Below are 19,609 nucleotides of genomic sequence, written 5' to 3' on the forward strand. Positions count from 1 at the left end.
CCCGCTCCTGCGTGGGCTCCTTTCTCCCCGGGCTGCAGGTGGGCCTCTGCTCCCCCGCTCCCCTCCGTGGGCTGGGGGACACAGCCTGCCGTCTCACCACGGGCTGCAGGGGCATCAGCCTCCTCCCCCGCTCCTCCTCCCCTCCTTCCGCACTGACCTCGGTGTCTGCAGAGGGGTTTCCCTCACATTCCACTCCCCTCTCTGCTGCAGGTTTCTCCTTCTTAAATATGTTATCCCAAAGATGCTACCACCGTCACTGATGGGCTCGGCCTGGGCAGAGGTGGGTCTGACTTGGAGCCAGGGAAGCTTCTAGCAGCTTCTCATAGGAGCCATCCCTCTAGCCCCCTCCCCCGCTACCAAAACCCTGCCACACAAACCCAAAACACAAGTCTATGAAATTACATTATCTTTGAGGATTATTGCTCCCTGTAAGTCACAAACCACATAGCAGTAGATGAGGTACTAAACTGGAAAATCTCCCATTGGTTTGCTATGGGACTAAGCAAGCTGCTGCATCTCCTTGGACCTCAGCTTCCCTGTCTGTTAAAAGTGAGTTATGAGGACTTTTTAACCCTTCACTTCACAGTGCATGGAGATCTATTGATCATTCGACCAATTTATTGGCATCCTAATTTGTTTTTATATTACCTTTGTGCTTTTATTTATATATTGCTACTCTTTTGAACCTATCTACATCAGACTTCAGTCTCCTGAACTGCATGTAAGCTACAGGTTGATGGAGGGGATGACATTTGTGCCATCTCTGTTAAGTACTGAATACACCTGAATCTCAGAAAAGCTTGAGTCTACATTCATGCTTCAGTGCCCAGTCTCCTTCAAATCTATGTAGACTTGATGTGTTGTTGTCTTTCTAGTGTATTTTCAGCCACTTTATGTGCCTTTGGAAGGCTTCCTGCCTGTTTCCTTTCTCTTTGATTTTCTATTCTGAGCTAGAAGCAGTCCTGCAGTAAATGAAACAGAGTAGACAGTTACTGGGCTAATCTCATTTGTGATCTGAAGAAGGCAATCATCTAGACCTCTTGACCTCAGCCGAGTGCACAAGTTTCTCAAAATTTCAGATTGCCTAATGAGACAGACTAATTTCAGTCTTTTGTGGTTTTTAATCTTTTAAAAACTTAACTGGAGGCACAGAAATCTGGATGGGAAAATCATTCAAAGTGTTCTGCCTATAATCACCTGGAAATTAGAATCAGTGCACTCAGGCTCTATGTCAGGCTGATTTCTGTTTTGGTCCAATATGAAGCATAAGACTGAATGTAGCTGCACTATTACAACTATGAAGACTGATGTTATTTCTTAATTGTCTCTGTGGGTAGGGTAAGTATTTTAAAAATAGACAAGTACAGTAGCACTAGTATCCCCTTTCAGTTAAACTAACCCTTTTTTTATATAAACTAGAATGGTAGAATAATTTTTAATGCATAAACACAATGACTATATGTTTTCCATGATCTTCATCATTCAGTTTCTTTACCAGCATTTTCCATATACTTTATAATTAATGCATCATTTTTTAGGATGGCCAGAAAAAATATTAAAATACAAATGCTCATGCTGCATTCCTCACAGTGAATAATTTTATATTTTGCGGTGCATTAAATTTAAAGCAACTCAGAGTATTCTTGTCACAGTGCATCCCTGCTAGCAAGTCATATCTTTATGACAGTAGAGGTACTGCATTAGACAGTTCATAACTAGATTTGCCCTAATTGTATGCTTTAGGACAGCAGCTGCTTCACTATCTATCACAGCAATAGCTAATACTACCTAAGCAGTCCAGAAAGTTAAACAGTATGAAATTTGCCAGAATTAATTTCTTTGAAAGCAACGTTTTTCGATACCCTCTATAAAGGGTCTTTTACAAGAATGGGAAACAGTAGGAGAACAAAAAGTGGAGCATTCTCGCTCTGTAATATTTGCGTGAATAAACTTTCTTCTGTAAGCATAGTGAGTGAATGCATGTACATTTCAGAGGAGACAAAATATGATCTTAGAAGTTATTTCTATGCATTTGCAGTAGTAGCTGCAGGCTACCGCTTACCTAAAATGGTTAATGTGCTCTAAACATAACAATTAGATCTCAGTAGTTTGTGAGAGTTCATAATGATCCTGGGCATTCAACAGCATTCATAACGATCCTGGCCTCAAACAACATTTTCATGAGATGTCTCTGAAACTGCGTGATGTGGGGCAGTGCAGCAGACAGCTATAACAATATGAAGGCATGGTTTGTCACAACTGCAGAAAATGCAGTCTCCTTAGATTTGTATTCAGTCTAAGGTCCTGAAGATTAAAAAGTAAAATTATGTTTGTTAACATGTTCTTTGCAAGAAGTACTTACACTATCTCAGGGATGAAGAGGTATATTTTCTTGATTGCTCAGAGCAAAACTACTGAAAGCAACTTTAAGTTTGCCATTCTAGTGGGCTTGCCTTGATCCAAGTAGTATTTGACTCTGCCTTTATTACAGAGAAGTGTAGGGACTTTAATCATATGTTCTGATTACACCCCTAGGTATGATTTTTTTACTCAGTAGTTGGCAACCAAGAAGGAATTGAATGTCGTTCAGCTAGAACACTTTTATAAGACGTATAAGGATGCCTATTCAATTACAGTCTGTGCAAAAATCCTGAATTAGTAAGAGTGACATTAAGATCAGTGTATGCTTACGTAGACATAGTGCATTTTTCCCAGTGGAGTCAGCTCTCTGAACTAGCCACACGGATATTTCGTAGCATGGAGATTTGGGCCAGCCAGTGGCCTGTTGTGTGCTCACAAGCTGTTCCTGAGGTTATTAATGGCAGAAATGAAGAGTTAGTTGTATTGGCTTCTGTGTGCCTCAGTACTTTTTCCTGATTAAATGGTGCTGGTTTTCACTCTCATTGGCAAATACGCATTTGTTCACCAGATGCAATATTTGGACATAACAAGATCCCTTTCTCATATCTATCCCTTCATTTTTCATGTTGTTTAGAGGTTTAGAATTATCAGTAGCTTAGTGGCATATTTATGAGTCTTTGTCTAATTACTAGTTATTGAGCTGAAGTCTTTGTTTTACGTGCTTGCCACCTACCAGTTAAACTTAAAGTCAGAAGAGACTTCTAATTTTATTCAGGACAAGCAAAGCCACCTTTTTCTGTAGAACAAACTGTATCCCTGAATCTTTGATTCAATGAAGAGTATGGTTAGAGATTCTTAAAAAGATGTTTAAATTATTTTTATTTACAGAGGTAGGGTATGGGAGAGGTTATGCAGCTGCTGATTCAGACATGCTTCATGGCATAGGGCAGTACACATGACTGTGTCAATTCAGGAATCATGCAAGCTGTGTATGCCTTGCCTCTCCCCATATTACATAAACATAAATTTATTTACCTTCCATGAAGAGATGAGCTATATCTTGGCATTGTTCTTTGTGTAAAACACCTAAGAAATTAATGGGAATTATTTTCTGAGCATTGTTTTTTTTCTTTCTGGAGTTTTACTTCTTAATCCATAGGTGACAGAGATTGAGCAACACTATTTTTCAGATGAAAACCTCTTTTTGTAATGCCTTTTATTTCTTCCTAATTGTCGTGTTCCTTCTAACCATTTTAAATTCCTTTCTACGTAGATATCTGTGTTATTTGGGTCCCTTTTTCATTCTCCTTTTTTAAAGAAATACAGATTTCTTCTCAGATGTAATATTTGTGTCTCATTTTGAGTTTCCCTCAGGATACAGTATGCCCCACTGGTATAATGCAATTAGCTTGAACCACCATGCTGAAGTCAACAGAATGCTCATTAAGAGAAATAGGGCTTTAATGTTCCACATTAGGAAATGTCTATATGGATAGAATTAATAGGGATCCAGACCACAATACATTTTAAAACTTCCAATTTCTAGTTTAATTTTCCCAGATTTAAAAAAAAATTCCTGTACTTTAAATCCATTTTTGGGTTTTTGAGGGTATAAGCAATTTCTGCATATGGCAGTTGGAGTTAACAAAGTTGGAGTTACTGGTCTCACTTCGCCAGTGATCCTCGATTCCACTTGTGAAACTCAGAAGAAATTATCTACACTTTGTGGAAGCAGCATTTCAGACTCACTAATGACTGTTTGCTCTAAAGTACAAACAAGAGTTTCCTGCTCACCTTCACATTCACTGAGGACAAGAGCTTTAAAAAACTTAGGTCTCCATTCTTAGCAGTAAAAATTCATTGTTTATAGTATTGCATACTGACTATCTTGATGATATATTTCTATGTCAGAAAAAATTGACAGTTCTATTTCTTTTAAAATTCTCATATTATGCTTTTATTTGAAATCAAGTTTGTCCTTTCTCATCACACTTCATCACGGCAACAGAAAGAGGGGATCGCTGCAGTGAGCATGTGTGCTAGAACGCTAATTTCTCCACTCTGCTTCATGCAGCTCACACCTAACGTTTAATCTCTCTGAAAAGGAAACAACATGGATCCTTTCTGGATTTTTCCTTCATTCTTTCCTTTCTTTCTTTTCTTTCATTCTTTCTTTCTCTTTCTTTCTTTTTTCTCTCCTCCCCCTTTTTTCCTCTCCTTCTTACTCTATTTCTTTCTCTCTTTCTTCTTAGTTAGCTAGAAAGAGCTGAAGCTTTTGCACTTGTCCTGTACCTCTTCTCCATTTTTTGCAGGTTTGAAAAGTGTTGGGTTTTCCCTTTTTTTCCTTGTATAAGGTTGCACAAGCAGAAGGAAGTGTCTGGCTTTTCAGAAAGAATGAAGATTGCTGCTACATGCTGACAGGAACTAAAATGAGTAACAGTAGATTTTTTCTCCTCTCTAATTTCTTTCTCTTCTAATAAACTCTACTAAAATTTCTAGCAAGTTTCAAATAAGGTGGATGTTTTGAGGCAAAAATTTGATAGATAAATTGAATGCCTTTGCTTCTAACAAGTATTTGGTCTAATTTTTGGAGCATCCCTTTCTCAATCATCTCAGGAGTCAGATACAGGCAGCTGCCACCACCTTCTGTTTTCCAAGGGGCTCCTGCTCCAGAGGCATTATTCCAGACCACAGTACTATCAGTGGATTGTTTGAAATTCACATAAAGAAAATTTCTGTCATATTTAATCTGTTTCATTACACAACATCCTGATGAAGAACCAGACTTATATGTTGCTCATCAAAATCATACTGTAGTTTGGTAAATGCATGGACTTCTCCATTTCTATGGTTGCCAATTTGTCTGTTTTGTTCTGTCACCACACATTTTTTATCTTCTCTCACATGATGACTTCACTTGGTTGTGGACTGTGACCTTTCCTGACCTGTCCCCATCACTGCCTGCCATATGTTTAACTGGGTGTTCTCCCTTGCTTTTTCACTCAAACAGCCAGCTGTTAGTGCAGCTCTTTCTTCCTTCTCACTTTCCCACTTGGGGTTCTAGGCAAATGCTGGCCAGGTTGCAGCACTGGGTAGAGTAACATGGGCCTTCACGCTCTGAAAGGCCTGTGCCCCAAACAACAGTAATCCATGAAATCTACTGAGACTTTTGCTAATGAAAACAAAATCTCCTTCCTGTTATCTAGTTTCCTTGCCACAGTCAAAAAATCTTGGATTTCCCTCTCTGTTTCTGCTGAAGGGGAAATATTCCATTTTCATTTTTGGCTTTTTCTGTTTTCCTTATCCCTTTTACTTATTATTCCTGTTATCATAGTCTTCATACTTGGTTCTCTCTCAATTTAATTTTTGTCTTCTGCTTGTGTAAATTCCACAAATGTTCCTTTTGTTAACTCTGGCAAGGAAGAACAAGAAAATCAGTTTTTGCTTTCTCATATGGGTGATCAAGGATTATCCAAGGCTTCTATCTCCAGTACTAATGGCAGAATCTGCATGTTGCTGTATAGCACCGGATCAGGATTTTTTTTTTAAATAACTATTATGTTTTTTAATAAATATGTGTCCAGACAGTAAGATGCAGTGCAGTGTTTCCAAAAAGTGGGTCTCATCAATATCATAGACAAATCCTTACCTGATGTAAATGAGTATTGCTTCCCTGAAGTCACATTCATGGATGAGATGCTTGCAGTCTGGGCAATCTCTTTTGCCCAAACATGTGGAATGGCCCTTCTCTTCTGCTATCCTTTCCTTTCCCCAGCCTGGGGATCCCAACTTCACAGGAACCAGGAAAGTGAAAATATGGCAGTTTCCCTGTCCATGCAGAATCACTGCCTCCCTTCTATTCTCACAGGCATTTACTCTTTTCACACACTTTTTTTTTTTCCTGCAATACCTGCCACAGCGAAGTGTGTAATTTGGGGTCTTGCTTTAAATGTTTCAGCCACAGCACAGGACAACAGGAGTCCTTCTGTGTGAAAAATCATTACAGCCTATGTCATTTTCATATTGAAAGGTTAGACATTGAAAATGTCAATAACCACAACACTCCCTTTTAGCTAACTGCCGAAAGGGTGTAACTGTGTAAGGTCTCCCATCGAAGACAAAAAGTGTAGCCACTGTCTCTCAAAGATAGTGTAAATTTTACTGCAAAAACCTGAAAAAAGAATGATGCTACAATTAATAGCAACATTTAGTTGAATGGTACCTATTAAAGAGTCAAATACAGTCTTCCTAGCCCAAGAAATTGATGAGATGTATGTCTGGGATGTGTTAAACACGGACTGGTTTCTTATACATGTGGGTATATAAGACCTATTGACTCCTTTAAATTTCTCTGAAGAATCAAGGTAAAAGAGGTCTACTTTTGCTTTCTGTTATTTCAACATAAACCTGGAATAATTTTACAGCAGTCTCAGACTGTCCTACAGTTGAAAAACCAACTCCAATCCTAATTGTATGAGTGTTATTAATATTATTATTACTACTAATATTATTGTTGTTGTTGTTTTTATTAAAGACCATTAAATTATTTCATATATATGGTGGAAAAACAGAATGAATCATATTATAGCTCTAATTGCAGGATTAGATCCAATGATAAAAAAAGCTGGTCATTTCTAAGAAGGCTATACAAAAAGGTTGTTCAGGATTGGAAAAGCACTTTTGTATCTTCTCCCCAAACTGCCTATCTTTCTCCATTACATTCTTTCAATTTTACAGGGTGTTAGTTAAAAAGAGCTGCATCCCAGAAATGCTTATCTTAATTTCTACTATTTGTGATAGTATTAAATTGTTTTTTACAGATCTACTACCAAATGTTATGGGAGGTAGTTTTCAACTTCTCTGATTTATTGATTCCTAAGACATTTTCCTGCCTGGTGAATTCAAGTCAGCTGGACACAAGCTTAGTTTCCTTAGTTACCTTTCACAAACAGTGAAAACTACCTGTAACAAAAGTGGTCAGTCTATGGACCCCAGTATACTATGGACACAGGCTGAAAACCACTGATTTTAAAAAACATTAGAAAAGATGATGTAATAAAGTGCAATGGCTTGCTACAGCTTGTTTATATTTGAAGTCAGTATTGCAATGGAGTTATAGCCAACAAAACTCAGTTGAATTTCCAAATATATCGTTCATCTTGAACTGAGGCAGTGAATACACTGGGTTAAGAATATTTTGCCAGAAGTGTATTGAGGATAGTTTCATACAGCTTGTTCACAAATAAAACGTATTTGTTTCAAATATTAGCATTAAGTACTGTTGTTTACGATTTTGATGTTACTTATTTGCTGTTACAAATCTGTGATAGGCAAAGAAATTGATTGTGAATTGAGATTCACCAATTCTAAAAATATTTTTAATGTAAGGGAAAAATTACCTTCTGAATGGTCATATGCTGCTTTGTTTGGTAGGGTTTGGGGATTTAATAGGTGAAATAACATAAAAGTACAAAAATGTGATAAATGGGAACATCTGTCATAATACAACGGTTTAAAACTTAGACACCTGATCTTTTCCCATATCGTACTTCGCAGACTTTTTTGCAGACTTTTGTGCAGTGAAGATATATTTTGTGAAATAGTTTTTCCCACTGTATAGTTCCCAAATTATTATGTTCTCTATATACACATACTTAAATAGCTCTATATATACATGTATGTGCTTCTTATTTTTTCCATCAGAGACAGAGGCTACACTTGCTGGTGCATGATGTCAGAAGAGTGGAAAAATCTGCCCTTCTTTAGACAGATGACTGTGCTATATTGCCTGTCTATCATGATTTCAGGTTGGATAGTTTCTCTTTCTTCCTTCCATCTACAAAGTGTTGTTGCATGGATCCTTTCCTGTTTCCAGCTCAGCCCAAAATACAGAGCTAATCAGGATAAGTGTCACTTAACAGTGTGTTCAGTGTGTTTGGTGAGTGGATGTTGCACCCACTGGTACAGTAAACCTGCTTGATACAAGTAAAATACAGATTTTAAAGAACATAGATTAGGTGGTCACCTCAGCAGGCTCTCGAAGGCTTATGAAACTGCTTTGGACCACAACTGTCCCTGTGGGATGTGCCTAGGGCACTGCTGCAGAAATTGGTACCTAGACCCATGGCCATTCCTAAGCTTGGGACATGATTTCTCTGCATGCCCTCCTCAGACCCTTAAAGTCAACTCCAATTTTGAGGAAGGAGAGGGCCAGGAGTCTTTCCCACCCTTTTTGAACCCCTGGAAGAAAATGGCCTGCATTTTTCCACCATCCTACACTCATTGCTCTAACATTAGAAACTGTTGTCATCCATCCTTGCTACCAGTGACACTGGGGATCACATGCTTATTTTGACAAGATCCCATTTTTCTCCACTTTAATTTGGCATATTATCTCACTGTGAAAACTCTGAGAGACAATAATTTCCAGAAAGAGATTTTTACCTGTGTTGCTGTTTTACATTCGCATGAGGACTGCAAGTGCCTGTCATTTGCCTGTTTGATGGCAAAGTGGAGAAATGAATGGCTTTTGTTCCATTAATTCTCTACAAACGGGCACCATTTGTGTTTCTACCAGTGTGTATTCATTTTTAGACGTATTCAGTCTCCCATGACAGCTTCCAGTAATGATCTTTTTCTTCTGCCAAGGCTATGACAGAAGTCAGGTTAAAACAAAGCAAAGCATTGGGGGGGGGGGAATCTAGGTATTTACACGTTGCTGGGATTTCAGTCTCCTGTAGTTCAGCTATTTCTGGCTGCTTTTTGTAGCTGTCTTTTTTTTTTTTTCTTTTCTGAGCTGTAAAACACCAGAAGAAAAATACAAAAGGTGTAATAATAACTGTTTTATTTAGGCAAGAGGGTGGCTATTTTTCCTCAGACATGTAGAAGGCATTGTAACAGGATCAGTTCTAAGTTGTCTTTCAGTTTAGCCGAGCCTTTTGGCATGATGATTATAATGGCTTCAGATTCTGATTTCTGCACCAAGCTCCTGAGCCTAAATGCTCAAAACAAATCCATCTTTTTTTAGAGTGTATTAAAACCTAGATGCTTTCTGGTGAGATAACATTCCAGAAAGTACTGGATTCTTCATTTCTGATGGTCACGTGCTTTTGAACTGTGTCAGCCTGAAGAGCTGAACTGCTGTTTGAGCTTTTTGTCTAATACTCGCCATCCTCATCTACCTCATGTTCTGTAGATAACAAATCTTGTTTTCTTGTTGACAAGTATCATTGTTCTGCGATGAAAGAAGTAGCTTTTCCCCCAGCATGACATCTTTCCATCACACTGAAAGCGGTGGGGTGGAGAACATATGACTCTTCAGTATAATAGTCAAATGCTTAAATTGCTATCATTGTGCCAGGTAACAACATTTTTGTGGCAGAGAGTACCAAGGAAATGGGGATATGTTTATTGTGTGAAAGAATCTGCATTTGCATTATTAGAACTCCATGCCCCTGCCCTCAGTTTTCCACTTTATGGTCCAACAGAGATCGACACCACTGCAAAGATATTTTGTTCTAGTCTTTCAGCAGAAACAATACCTGCTGTTACTCCCAAGTAGACAAACTGTCTACTGTGGGTATGTCTTTGACCAGCAGCACACAGAGCACCTCCCTTTGCTGGGGGGGAAGCACATTGTAATTTGGGGGCATAGCAAAAAGAAGAAGTTCAAAAGAGCAGTTTGGAGACTCCTGAGAGTTCTTTTACAGTTACCAGGAAGTCATCTGTGTCCATGTTTTTCCTTAGCACACCTAAAAACCTGAGGTGTGTAGAGTGGCAGAGAGAGTTTAGTGCTGTGTGAAGATGGCAAGATGTCCGCACTGGCTGGCCAGTCTGAGAGTCCCTACCAAACAGGTGTGTGGTTCTCACTGAAGACTGTGGCAAGGCTTCCAGTTACTGTGCAGATCCAGGATAGGGGGGCTGCAGGCATTTTAGCTGGTTTCCTCTGTCACCCCAAGTGTCTTCTCATAGAGCCTGCATGCACTCTTACACACTGAGCAGCTGGTTGCTATACCATATAGACTAAGCAGTTTCAGCAGTGGCTTGGGGACATGCAGTCTCTCTCAAGTATTTGAACTGTGGGTGAAGTCTCTTCCTTGATAACACAGATTATGTGACTGCCTGAAGCACCAGAAAATCTGTGCTGGCACTGTTAGTAGCAAAGCACTGCAGCTGGATTCCCATTGATCCAGTTGACAGAGCACAGGCTCCTATCAACAAAAGAAGCCTGTCTGAGAGAAGGAAGCTTGTACACCCAACAGAAGAGAAATAAGAGTGGCAATATCAAGCATGTCATGAAGTCACCAGAGCTAACAAAGGATCACAATCAAATGTAATGTATCACAAGTGCCAATTAAATGCTTCTGCAGTTTAGTGCTTCATAGTCTAGGAGAAGAGAATGGGTCCAAAGGGCAGACATCGTTGAATTTACTTTTAGTTTCTCAAGTCCATTGTTCTGAGGAAGCTGAAGGAGAGCTGCCTTGATGAGTTTTGACTTATAATGGCCTTTGCAGTCACCTTCTGTTGCAGTAGTTTCATCTTCTACAAAACCTGGCAAATCTTTCCCCTGAAAATGCTAAATTAGCTGTCTATCCAGAAAATACGTGCAATTCTTTTGGAGAAAATCAAGCATTTTAATAACGACCTGCTATAGAGCACTGACTAAAAGAGGTTAGGGTTTTTTGTTCTCCTCCATCAATAAGAGCACAAGCGTGCAAGAATAAAGCAGAATCCCATTCTTACTCTGGCAGAATATGGGCATGTGAACCAAAATCCAGCCAAAACCAAAGAAAACTGTGAATGAAATGGATATGTGAATATGAATAATCACAATAATCATAATATTTTCTTCCTTTTGTCATCTGTTTATAAATTCTTGGAACTTAATTCTGTTTAAATGTTGCTGCTTACAGAATGGCAGCCTCTGGATTTCTGTATCATCAGAGAATGAACTACATATGGCTTTGTTTCCACATGTGGGCTCTCCTGTGTTGGCCTACAAAATCGATTGGTTGGTTATGTGTGACTGAACCTGAAAAATTCAATCTTTTTTATGTAGGAAGATCCCTTCTAATGAAATTTGCATATAAGGATAGGAGTTGTCTTTTTCCCACATCCAAGATTTTAATGCCTCTATAAACCCTCATATAGAAGTTGTAGCTTTTAAATTGATTTAATTGCTTCTTTTTAAATCAAAGGTGGTTTCAGAACGAGGTTACATTTATTCTTTTCCCTGAAGGAAACCTGAGAAACAGGAATTTCTCTTCAGTTCCTTCTGCTGCTGGGTGTCTACCATTTGCTTCTAGAGCTTTGGCTGAACCACTGGTTGTCAATATATTGTGTCTGACGTGCTGGTTGGGTAAGGGTCCATGAGGGTCTTGGTCTGCATTTAAAAATAGTAATAGCAGAGAAACCTGGCTAGCTGGGAATGCTGGGCTGATACCAAGTAGGATCCGCAAATCACTTCCAGTGGATCAGTGGCAGATAAGGCAACAAACAACACCAAAATCACTGAGCTGGCCAGCCAGACACTTAGTGTGTTGGAAGGTGGATCTCAGTCACTCCACTGGTTATATTTAACAGTTTGGCTACTGATCAGTGACTGAAGTTTGTTTACGCTGCCTGAACAGTTGCAAGTTATGTTTGGCTCAAGTGCCAAGCAAGTACATTGACTGCATCTGTCACTGGGCCTACTGTTACTAGCACAGTTACAAATTGCCTTGCCATTGTGAAAATCATCTTACAGCCTTCAGTTATAGTTGCTGATTGTGAATTCCTTGGGACATAGGAGAATCCTGCCTGGTACTTGGTGCTGCACACGATTGCCTGTCACAGGATAATGTTGGCAGGCTGTGCCAGAAAAATGCTGAGGCTGCAAACTGTCATCATAAGGTATCAGTGAACTGAAGGGCAGGTATCACTTTGGCAGGGGTTGCAAGTCTCCATATCACAGACACCAGTCCAGTTCCAGTTTGCTGTACAGCCCGGAGCTTGTTCTCTCCACAATAATTTAAAAAGTACAACAACTCTTCATCTTGATTGTAAAACAGGATTTTGGACGCAGTTGAAACAGTGGCTCTGATCCAAAACTTTCTTCAGCTGAGTAGTGACAATCAACCCAAGTCTCAGATTGAGCCCCACATTAGTATCCATGCGAAGGGCAACTTTGTTTTTCTCGGATTCTCAGAACTTCTTGTGTTTGAACTGCAGACATGCCCTTTGAAAAACAGAGAGAAATTTGTTTATAATTGGCTAGATTTGCAAGCTTGCTTTATTACATTATTTCCTGCCCAAAGTTTCTTAATACTAAATAGAAATTATTATGAAAACTTCTTACTTCAGGGCATTTCTAGGCTAGCAGGGCTGGAGCAGAACCTGTCACTGCTGGTCCGGTTTTATTTCTGGAAAAATCTGCTAAACTGAGCCAGAGTTCAAGTCCACAAGGGGAACACATACACATATAACATTTGTGCACGCACTCAGTGAGTTAGTTCCAACTCCTGTTGTCGGACTTACAGCCTGATGCCTTTAAACTATACATGAGCAGTTGCTCTGCTAACTTGATGAGCATCTTATTTCTTGCAGTGTCCTGTAAAACTTATTTTGCGAATGTATCTCAGAGTCAGGAATATCCCTGTTTTTCTGTTTTGCCAACTCACTGGCTGTCAGTGGAGTAAAAGTGGGAGTTGGGGAGAGAACCAAACTCAGCATGAAGTATGGGACTTCAGCCTAAAACGTAATATGGAATCTTTACCTCTGAGCAGAACTGTGGTATCTCATGCCAGAAAACAATACAGGCTCGGCCAGCTAGGGATTAGCTGTTATTATTCTGGGTTTTTGTTGCTAACTTCTTTATGCTAAACCCATAAGAAGATAAAAAATCAACTCACTTCAGAGGTGGTAAAGAACTGGGTAAGGAGTTGGTACTCACCTGTGATTTCCTCACTCTGGTACTGCATGGCTGACATCTTCCATATCCTGAGAGACCTCCAGAGCTCTGCATTATCTGCCTTTACTGCTCTAAGGGCATTTAGCCACAATAGCAATGAGCTTCATAGGAACACCTTTAGAAATATGCAAGAGCTTCATCCAACGCCTATTGAACTTATAAGTGCATTTTCTTGATTTTAATGGGGTTTGGATTAGATTGTCAGGGAACTTAATGGAGCTGCTTCTGACATTTTGTGTGGTAACAATCTGCAGTTCAAGCCTCTGACCGCACTTCAGCAATTTGAAACTCAAAAGATTTCAGTGTGGAAAGTCTGTGCTTCATTACCCTGCTTTAAGGGGAGGAAGCTTAATATGTAATAGAAATGAGTATGAAAACTGCTTACTTCAGAACATTTCCAGGCATAACTTGTTGCAGTAATCCATTTTCATTCCTGGTGGGGGCTTCCTACCCAGCCCTTTATAGACTGAAAAAGGCTTCATCTCCCTAAACCCCCCAGGATATATTAAGTTCAGGACTAGAATGCATTGGAAAAGGAAGTTTCCATCCCACAGAAACTTCAGAATTTCAACATTGGTTCTAGTTTCAAACCAAGATGAGTTGACATTTCAAAGCTTTTCAGAGACTGAAATATTCCCCAGACCTCTGATTCAAAAATGTCAGTATTTTGTTTTGAACTGTATCCACCAAACCATTACTCTGAGCTGTAGATTAGAGGTACAATATCCCTATTCACTCCTTTGCCTACCAAGCTGATCAAGCAGTATCTCCTGTGATGCTTATTTTCATGATGAGTCCTCAGCCACCCCTAATCAGATGAATATGCCCATAGGTCAGTGTCTTGGCAGGCTTTTCTAGTTCTGCAGCCTAAGTGAATCTACTTCTCCTGGTAGCTGGGTCTCTCCTAGTGTGTTACATCTTTGGCATCCCTGGTAACAGCCATCCCAAAACCTCACCTCTGTGTTTTGTTCATGTTATGGGTAGATGCTGAAAGAAACAATTCTGCCTTCCAGTTCCTTGCTAACCATCTGCAGATTTCTGGGAGGATGGTGACATATTTTCACCCATACCTTCATCTTTTGCAGTGAGTTCTCTGCAGCCTTGATGGAGAGTGAAAATAATATTACGGAAATGACATATTCTCATCTCAACTCAGCCAAACCTATGTTTCTTCTGCTCATAGAGACAAAAGTTATTATTCTCATGAACTGTGTATTTTTTCAGGAACACTTTAATATTTCTTTGCCTGATCTTTTGCTTTTATAAGAGTCCAACCTATATAATGTTTTCATGTAAGAGCTACTAAAAAGTAATATAAGAGATCTGGAGTAGTGTTTTTCATTTTAAAGCATCAGTGACTCCATTGCAAACACTACCAACTTTTTACTGAATGTAATTACCTCCAAAAGATGGAAGAAGGTTTTCCCTAGGTAGTGAAGGGGGGAGGGGAAGCAGTGAACTTGGAACATTTTTTATTTCGGGCATTAGTTAATTCCTCATAAGGGTTTTCAATGAAAATTTCATACATATTCCCAGAGCTCTGGATATCTATTAAAACAGATAATCTAATGGAGTAAAGCAAAAAGCTCTGCAGAAACCTTGGGGAGAAATAGGAAATTCATTTAATTTCATCAAAATATCTAATAACGTAAAATTATCTGAGAGACTACCAAGTACAGGAAGATTAAAACACATTTTGTACATACCATATAATTTTTTGGTGTTCACAAGAGGTCTCTGTTTTGCTCCTACTTCTATCTGAAATACAGCATTTCAGAAAAAGAATTGGTTTTATGCTATGCAATGGTGTCCGTCTCAAAAAGAACAATGAACCTCAATATAACTTCCTTTCACACCTGAGAATTTCCTGGCAGTTTCCTCCACATGTTGTGACCTAGCTCCAAATTGCTCAATTTATAAATTAACTTTAATCAGAGTAGAGCCCATGGCAACATGTGAGCTGATGATTCATGAAATTAAAAAGGCTTTAAAGTAGTAAAGGCTGGTTTTGAAATTGGTTGCCTCCTACCTGGATTTAAGATCCAGCCCTTTTCACATCCAGGCAGTTCACATGTTCTTTTCAAAATAGGTGAAAGCATATAGATTTGGATACCACTCTAGACTGAACCATTGAGTGAATATAAAATATGCTATGAGCAGATATGAGAGGGAATTCTGGCCTTTCCTCTGATATCTGGGTTCCTCAGAAGGACTTTTCTCACTGTGAGTGCTAGTGATCTGTAATGCGCTTGAAGGAAATTCATCTGCTTTGTAGGCATTATGTCATACAGTTTTCAGATCATGCAAGTGATTTTTTCACATTTGTCTATACAGAGACGTTTAAGAAAGTTAAAGCAAGTGAATCTGCATATATCAAAGGTGGTTCAGCTCCTGTAGGGGTATTCTTATTCAGAAAATATAGACCTAAATCTTACATGGTATCACTGGTATAATTTATATATCTGTACTTGGAAGCTCTGTATGGAGTAGTCACAGTCAAGATAATCTTAACTTTGCTTCAGCTATCTAACCATTATTTGTCATGGTGTTTCTAATGTGATAAAATGTTCCTTGCAGTCTTGGTATGACTAGGTTTTCAGGGAAAGGTATCATTTATGCATGACTGTTACTCCATTAGCCATCATTAATTCCCCTGGAGACATCATAATATAATGCAGAAGCACAGGAGACTGACCCAGTTCTGACCCAGTAGAAGTGGGTAAAGTCAAAGAAATTTGATGATAGCTTTCATCAAGCCTGAACCTAAACCTATAATGATTTAAATTAAATTATTTATACTATCAATATGACAGATAACTAAGAAAACTGCTATTGTGCAACTAGTAAAATAATGATGTTAGAAGTGGGAATTGAATTGTTGAAAGTAAATACTGGTTATTAATCAAAGCCTGCATTTTCACAGGCAAGTGAAGAGAAAGTGTCAAACCCAGAAGTACATCTCACCCTAGCAGAGATCTGCAATTCTGCACACATAGATTTGCTTAAATAAGAAATATTAGCCTGAATGCTTCAGTATGCGAGTTACACATGTAGCTTTTATGAGCCTGGATGATAAGTGCCCTATTTGTTCTTATCAGCTTCTAGGACCCAGCTCTCTGATTTAAGTGAGACTCACAGATGCAGGAAAATTTAAAGCTGAAATAAGCACTTTATTTAAAATTCTTTATGTTTTATATATTCTCTGTTTGGCTAAGAGTCTTAACACAAACTCTTCAGAAGTAGAATTTATACAGAAATATTTTTTCATTGCTTACTTTGCATGCCAGAATGCTAGAAGGCCTTTCATTTTCTAGTATGTATAAAGATAATTATAACACTGTATGGACTTGCTTAATTTCTTGGATTTCAATTCTTTATGTGCAAAATTCATAACTTGAATGCAGAATTCAAAGTTCAAACAAAAAGCTTACATTAGCACTGTGCTAAATAAATTTATATTCCATTTATTTAATTTTAAATGTATTTAATTTTAAATGTATTTAATTATACATTTATATTTGATTGTCCTGGGAGCTACAGGTTTTTTGCAAACTGAGAAGCCTAGTTTATCTATTAAACTTTTAGAATTTTGAACCAAACAATTTGCACGTAAGCATAAAGCCAGTTTCAGAGCAGGTAATTGCATTTCTGACTCTCAGTTCTTTTGTTTTAACCATTCCCTCCTTCTTTATCAGATCTTTAACAATGTCTGAACACAGGCATTGATAGTGTGGAATGGGATTATTGTTAAACATAATTAAAACCACATGGTTTTCCCAACTGCATAGCAGGTAAAATTTCACTGAGATCTCAAGCCATGTTATTATTTATCTGGGCTGCTCTTTTATCTATCTGTCTGCTTCCTAGCTGTCTTCTTATCTATTATTTCAGGCATTTTTCTTTGTGAAACTCTAGCAAGTGTAATTTCTGATAGGACTCTGACCAAGAAATGTTCACAATGCCCTAAACAAACAACCTCCAACAATAGTCTTTTCTTTCTCTGGACTGCAAAAGCCATTGAGTACTAACCTGCTCACTATCTCACGTCTGAATTCAGTTCAAAATCCCAGCCAGATTTGTGCAGCCTCTCTCATTGTTAAGGTACTTTATAGCCCTCTAGAGATGCTGAGAGAGAAATTTGGCAGTAATTAGTTGCAGAGATGGATCGAGCAGTCAGTCAGTAAGTGCTCACGTTGAACTGCACATCTTTTTTTCTTGCCAGATCGTTGGCTGTGACCGCCAGCTGGGAAGCGCTGTCAAGGAAGATAACTGTGGGGTCTGCAATGGCGACGGGTCCACCTGCCGGCTGGTTCGAGGCCAGTATAAGTCCCAGCTCTCAGCAAATAAATGTAAGCTGTCTCTTGTCGTAAAGTGCCATCTTCCACTCTTGGTGAAATACTTGGGTTTTGGAAGCTAGATTTCACCCCACTCAGGCAGTTGAATGATCGTGGTCAGTCAGGTTGTCCCCACAATTTCTTCCCTCTTGGGTTAAATCAGGCTTGCTCAAAATCCAGCTCTGGCTGTGGGGGTGGACAAAGGATTGTGGAAAGTCACCAGTATATTCCCCATCTCCGCTAGCTAGTTGCTTGGGAGAAGAGGGAGAACAAGAAGAGCTGGCTCTAGCCACACTGCTGTTGCTATATTAGCTGGCTCAGCATATGACACAGTCCGTGCTGCTCTGAACAGAGTGCTTTATGCTGCTGTACAGCAGGGGGGTCCCTTGGGGGTGAAGGGGGGGGCAACCTGTCACAGTGCTTCCTCCCAGCCCTACACCTGCAGCATGTCTGCCTGCAGGCTGAGTCCTAGGGTGGACTGAGGTGCCTAAGCCATCAGGAGGTGCCTACATGGATGGGTACGGACAGATGTGGGCTTTCCCACATACTGTCTGAGCCAGCTTCAACTCATGAGTCGTAAAGTAGCATTAGCATGCCCCAGTGACAGAGCTCATTTATCCTGGACCCTAGGCAGGCTTTCCAGCCTCGTTACAGCACCATAGATGGAGCTATGAAAGTTTTGGGAGGAGAGATAGCACATGTCTGGTCAGTATGAAGGAAGGGTAAAAAGGTAGGTGTACTTTCATGCCTATGTAGACACACCTGAGGAATCATGTGTACTAGCCTACAAACCTGCCCCCAGCCATACTCAGTGGCACTAGAGTTTAATCAGACCAGCTCTACCATTCTGGAGCACTTTTCCCAGTGTCGAATAGCACATGACCTATGACCTAAAAGATTCAAATAGCAGTGTAATATCTGCTGAAGACAGTGTGTGTACACTTCGGGATTCCTGTATAGGTAACATTCGGTTTCTGTTAGGAGCAGTGAGAGGTGATTTTTACAAAAGCTTCTCTATGTCAGGGAATAACTGCTTGGGTGTGGAGTGCAGCAAACAGAGCAGTAGCTAGCACAGTGCACCTCTGGGTCTGTGTTTGCTAACTGAGAGGGAGAGAGTAGAAGAAAGAAAAAGAGAGAAGGATGGAAGGAAGGAAGATGGGGAGAGAGAGGAGTATGGAAGGAAGGAAGATGGGGAGAGAGAGGAGGATGGAAGGAAGGAAGGAAGAAACAAATGAAGGAACAAACTGAGGAACAAAGGGAGAAAGAAAGAAAATGAAGGAAAGGAAGAAAGAAAGAGAGAGAGAAAGAAAGAAAGGAAGAAAGAAAAACTGTTTTGTATGAAGGAAGGAAAGGAGTAATCCTCATAAGAGCTCCATTGCTGAGGCAGAACTGCACATTAGAGTGCAAAGGACATAATTCACAAAGATTTAGGAATGGAATTTCACCTTATTGTTACTGTTTCTGCAATGTGCATGAACAAATTCAGAAATCTCCAGGCTACTTGAGACATGATAGTATTTATGAACTTTTTTGGCAAATGTCTTTTCCTGTAGGAATAATTCAATGTTTTTCAGTTGCTTTGTGGTAAAAAGGTGCTCATCTCTTTTCTACTGAGGATAAAGGCACTAATATATTATGCACAGTACGAAAATGTTAATAACATGAAGTCCCTACTCCCAATGGTTTGCTGTTAAATATAAAGAATGCTATACAGGTAGAAGAGCAGATGGCAGAGAGCATAGTCTTTGAGTGAGACAAATGTAAAAAAAAAAGTTAGAGAATGGATTGTTCAGGATGGAGCATGGATGCAAATAATTGTTATACAGGACTGAAGTAGATAATCAGATTTTGTATGCATGCTGTATAAACCATGTGTGATTATTCTCCCCCCTGCTGTAGACATACATGTTGTTAGGCAATACAGTGAATTTCGAATGTGTCAATAGTTAGTGCTCCTTTAAATTGG

The 19,609-nt window shown here is 39.3% G+C and overlaps 1 protein-coding gene across 5 annotated transcripts in view; it reads left to right on the forward strand.

Moving 5' to 3' along the window:
- ADAMTSL1 (ADAMTS like 1) overlaps window positions 1–19,609 on the forward strand; it is a 482,116-nt gene that overhangs the window by 332,493 nt on the left and 130,014 nt on the right. For all 5 annotated transcript variants that reach the window (XM_069777337.1, XM_069777336.1, XM_069777338.1 and 2 more), the window contains one exon: window positions 17,532–17,658. In XM_069777337.1, coding sequence (XP_069633438.1) covers window positions 17,532–17,658 — 127 coding nt within the window. The remainder of the gene's footprint in view (window positions 1–17,531; window positions 17,659–19,609) is intronic.

This window comes from Haliaeetus albicilla, chromosome Z (genome assembly GCF_947461875.1).
Source record: "Haliaeetus albicilla chromosome Z, bHalAlb1.1, whole genome shotgun sequence".
In the NCBI taxonomy this organism is placed as follows: domain Eukaryota; kingdom Metazoa; phylum Chordata; class Aves; order Accipitriformes; family Accipitridae; genus Haliaeetus; species Haliaeetus albicilla.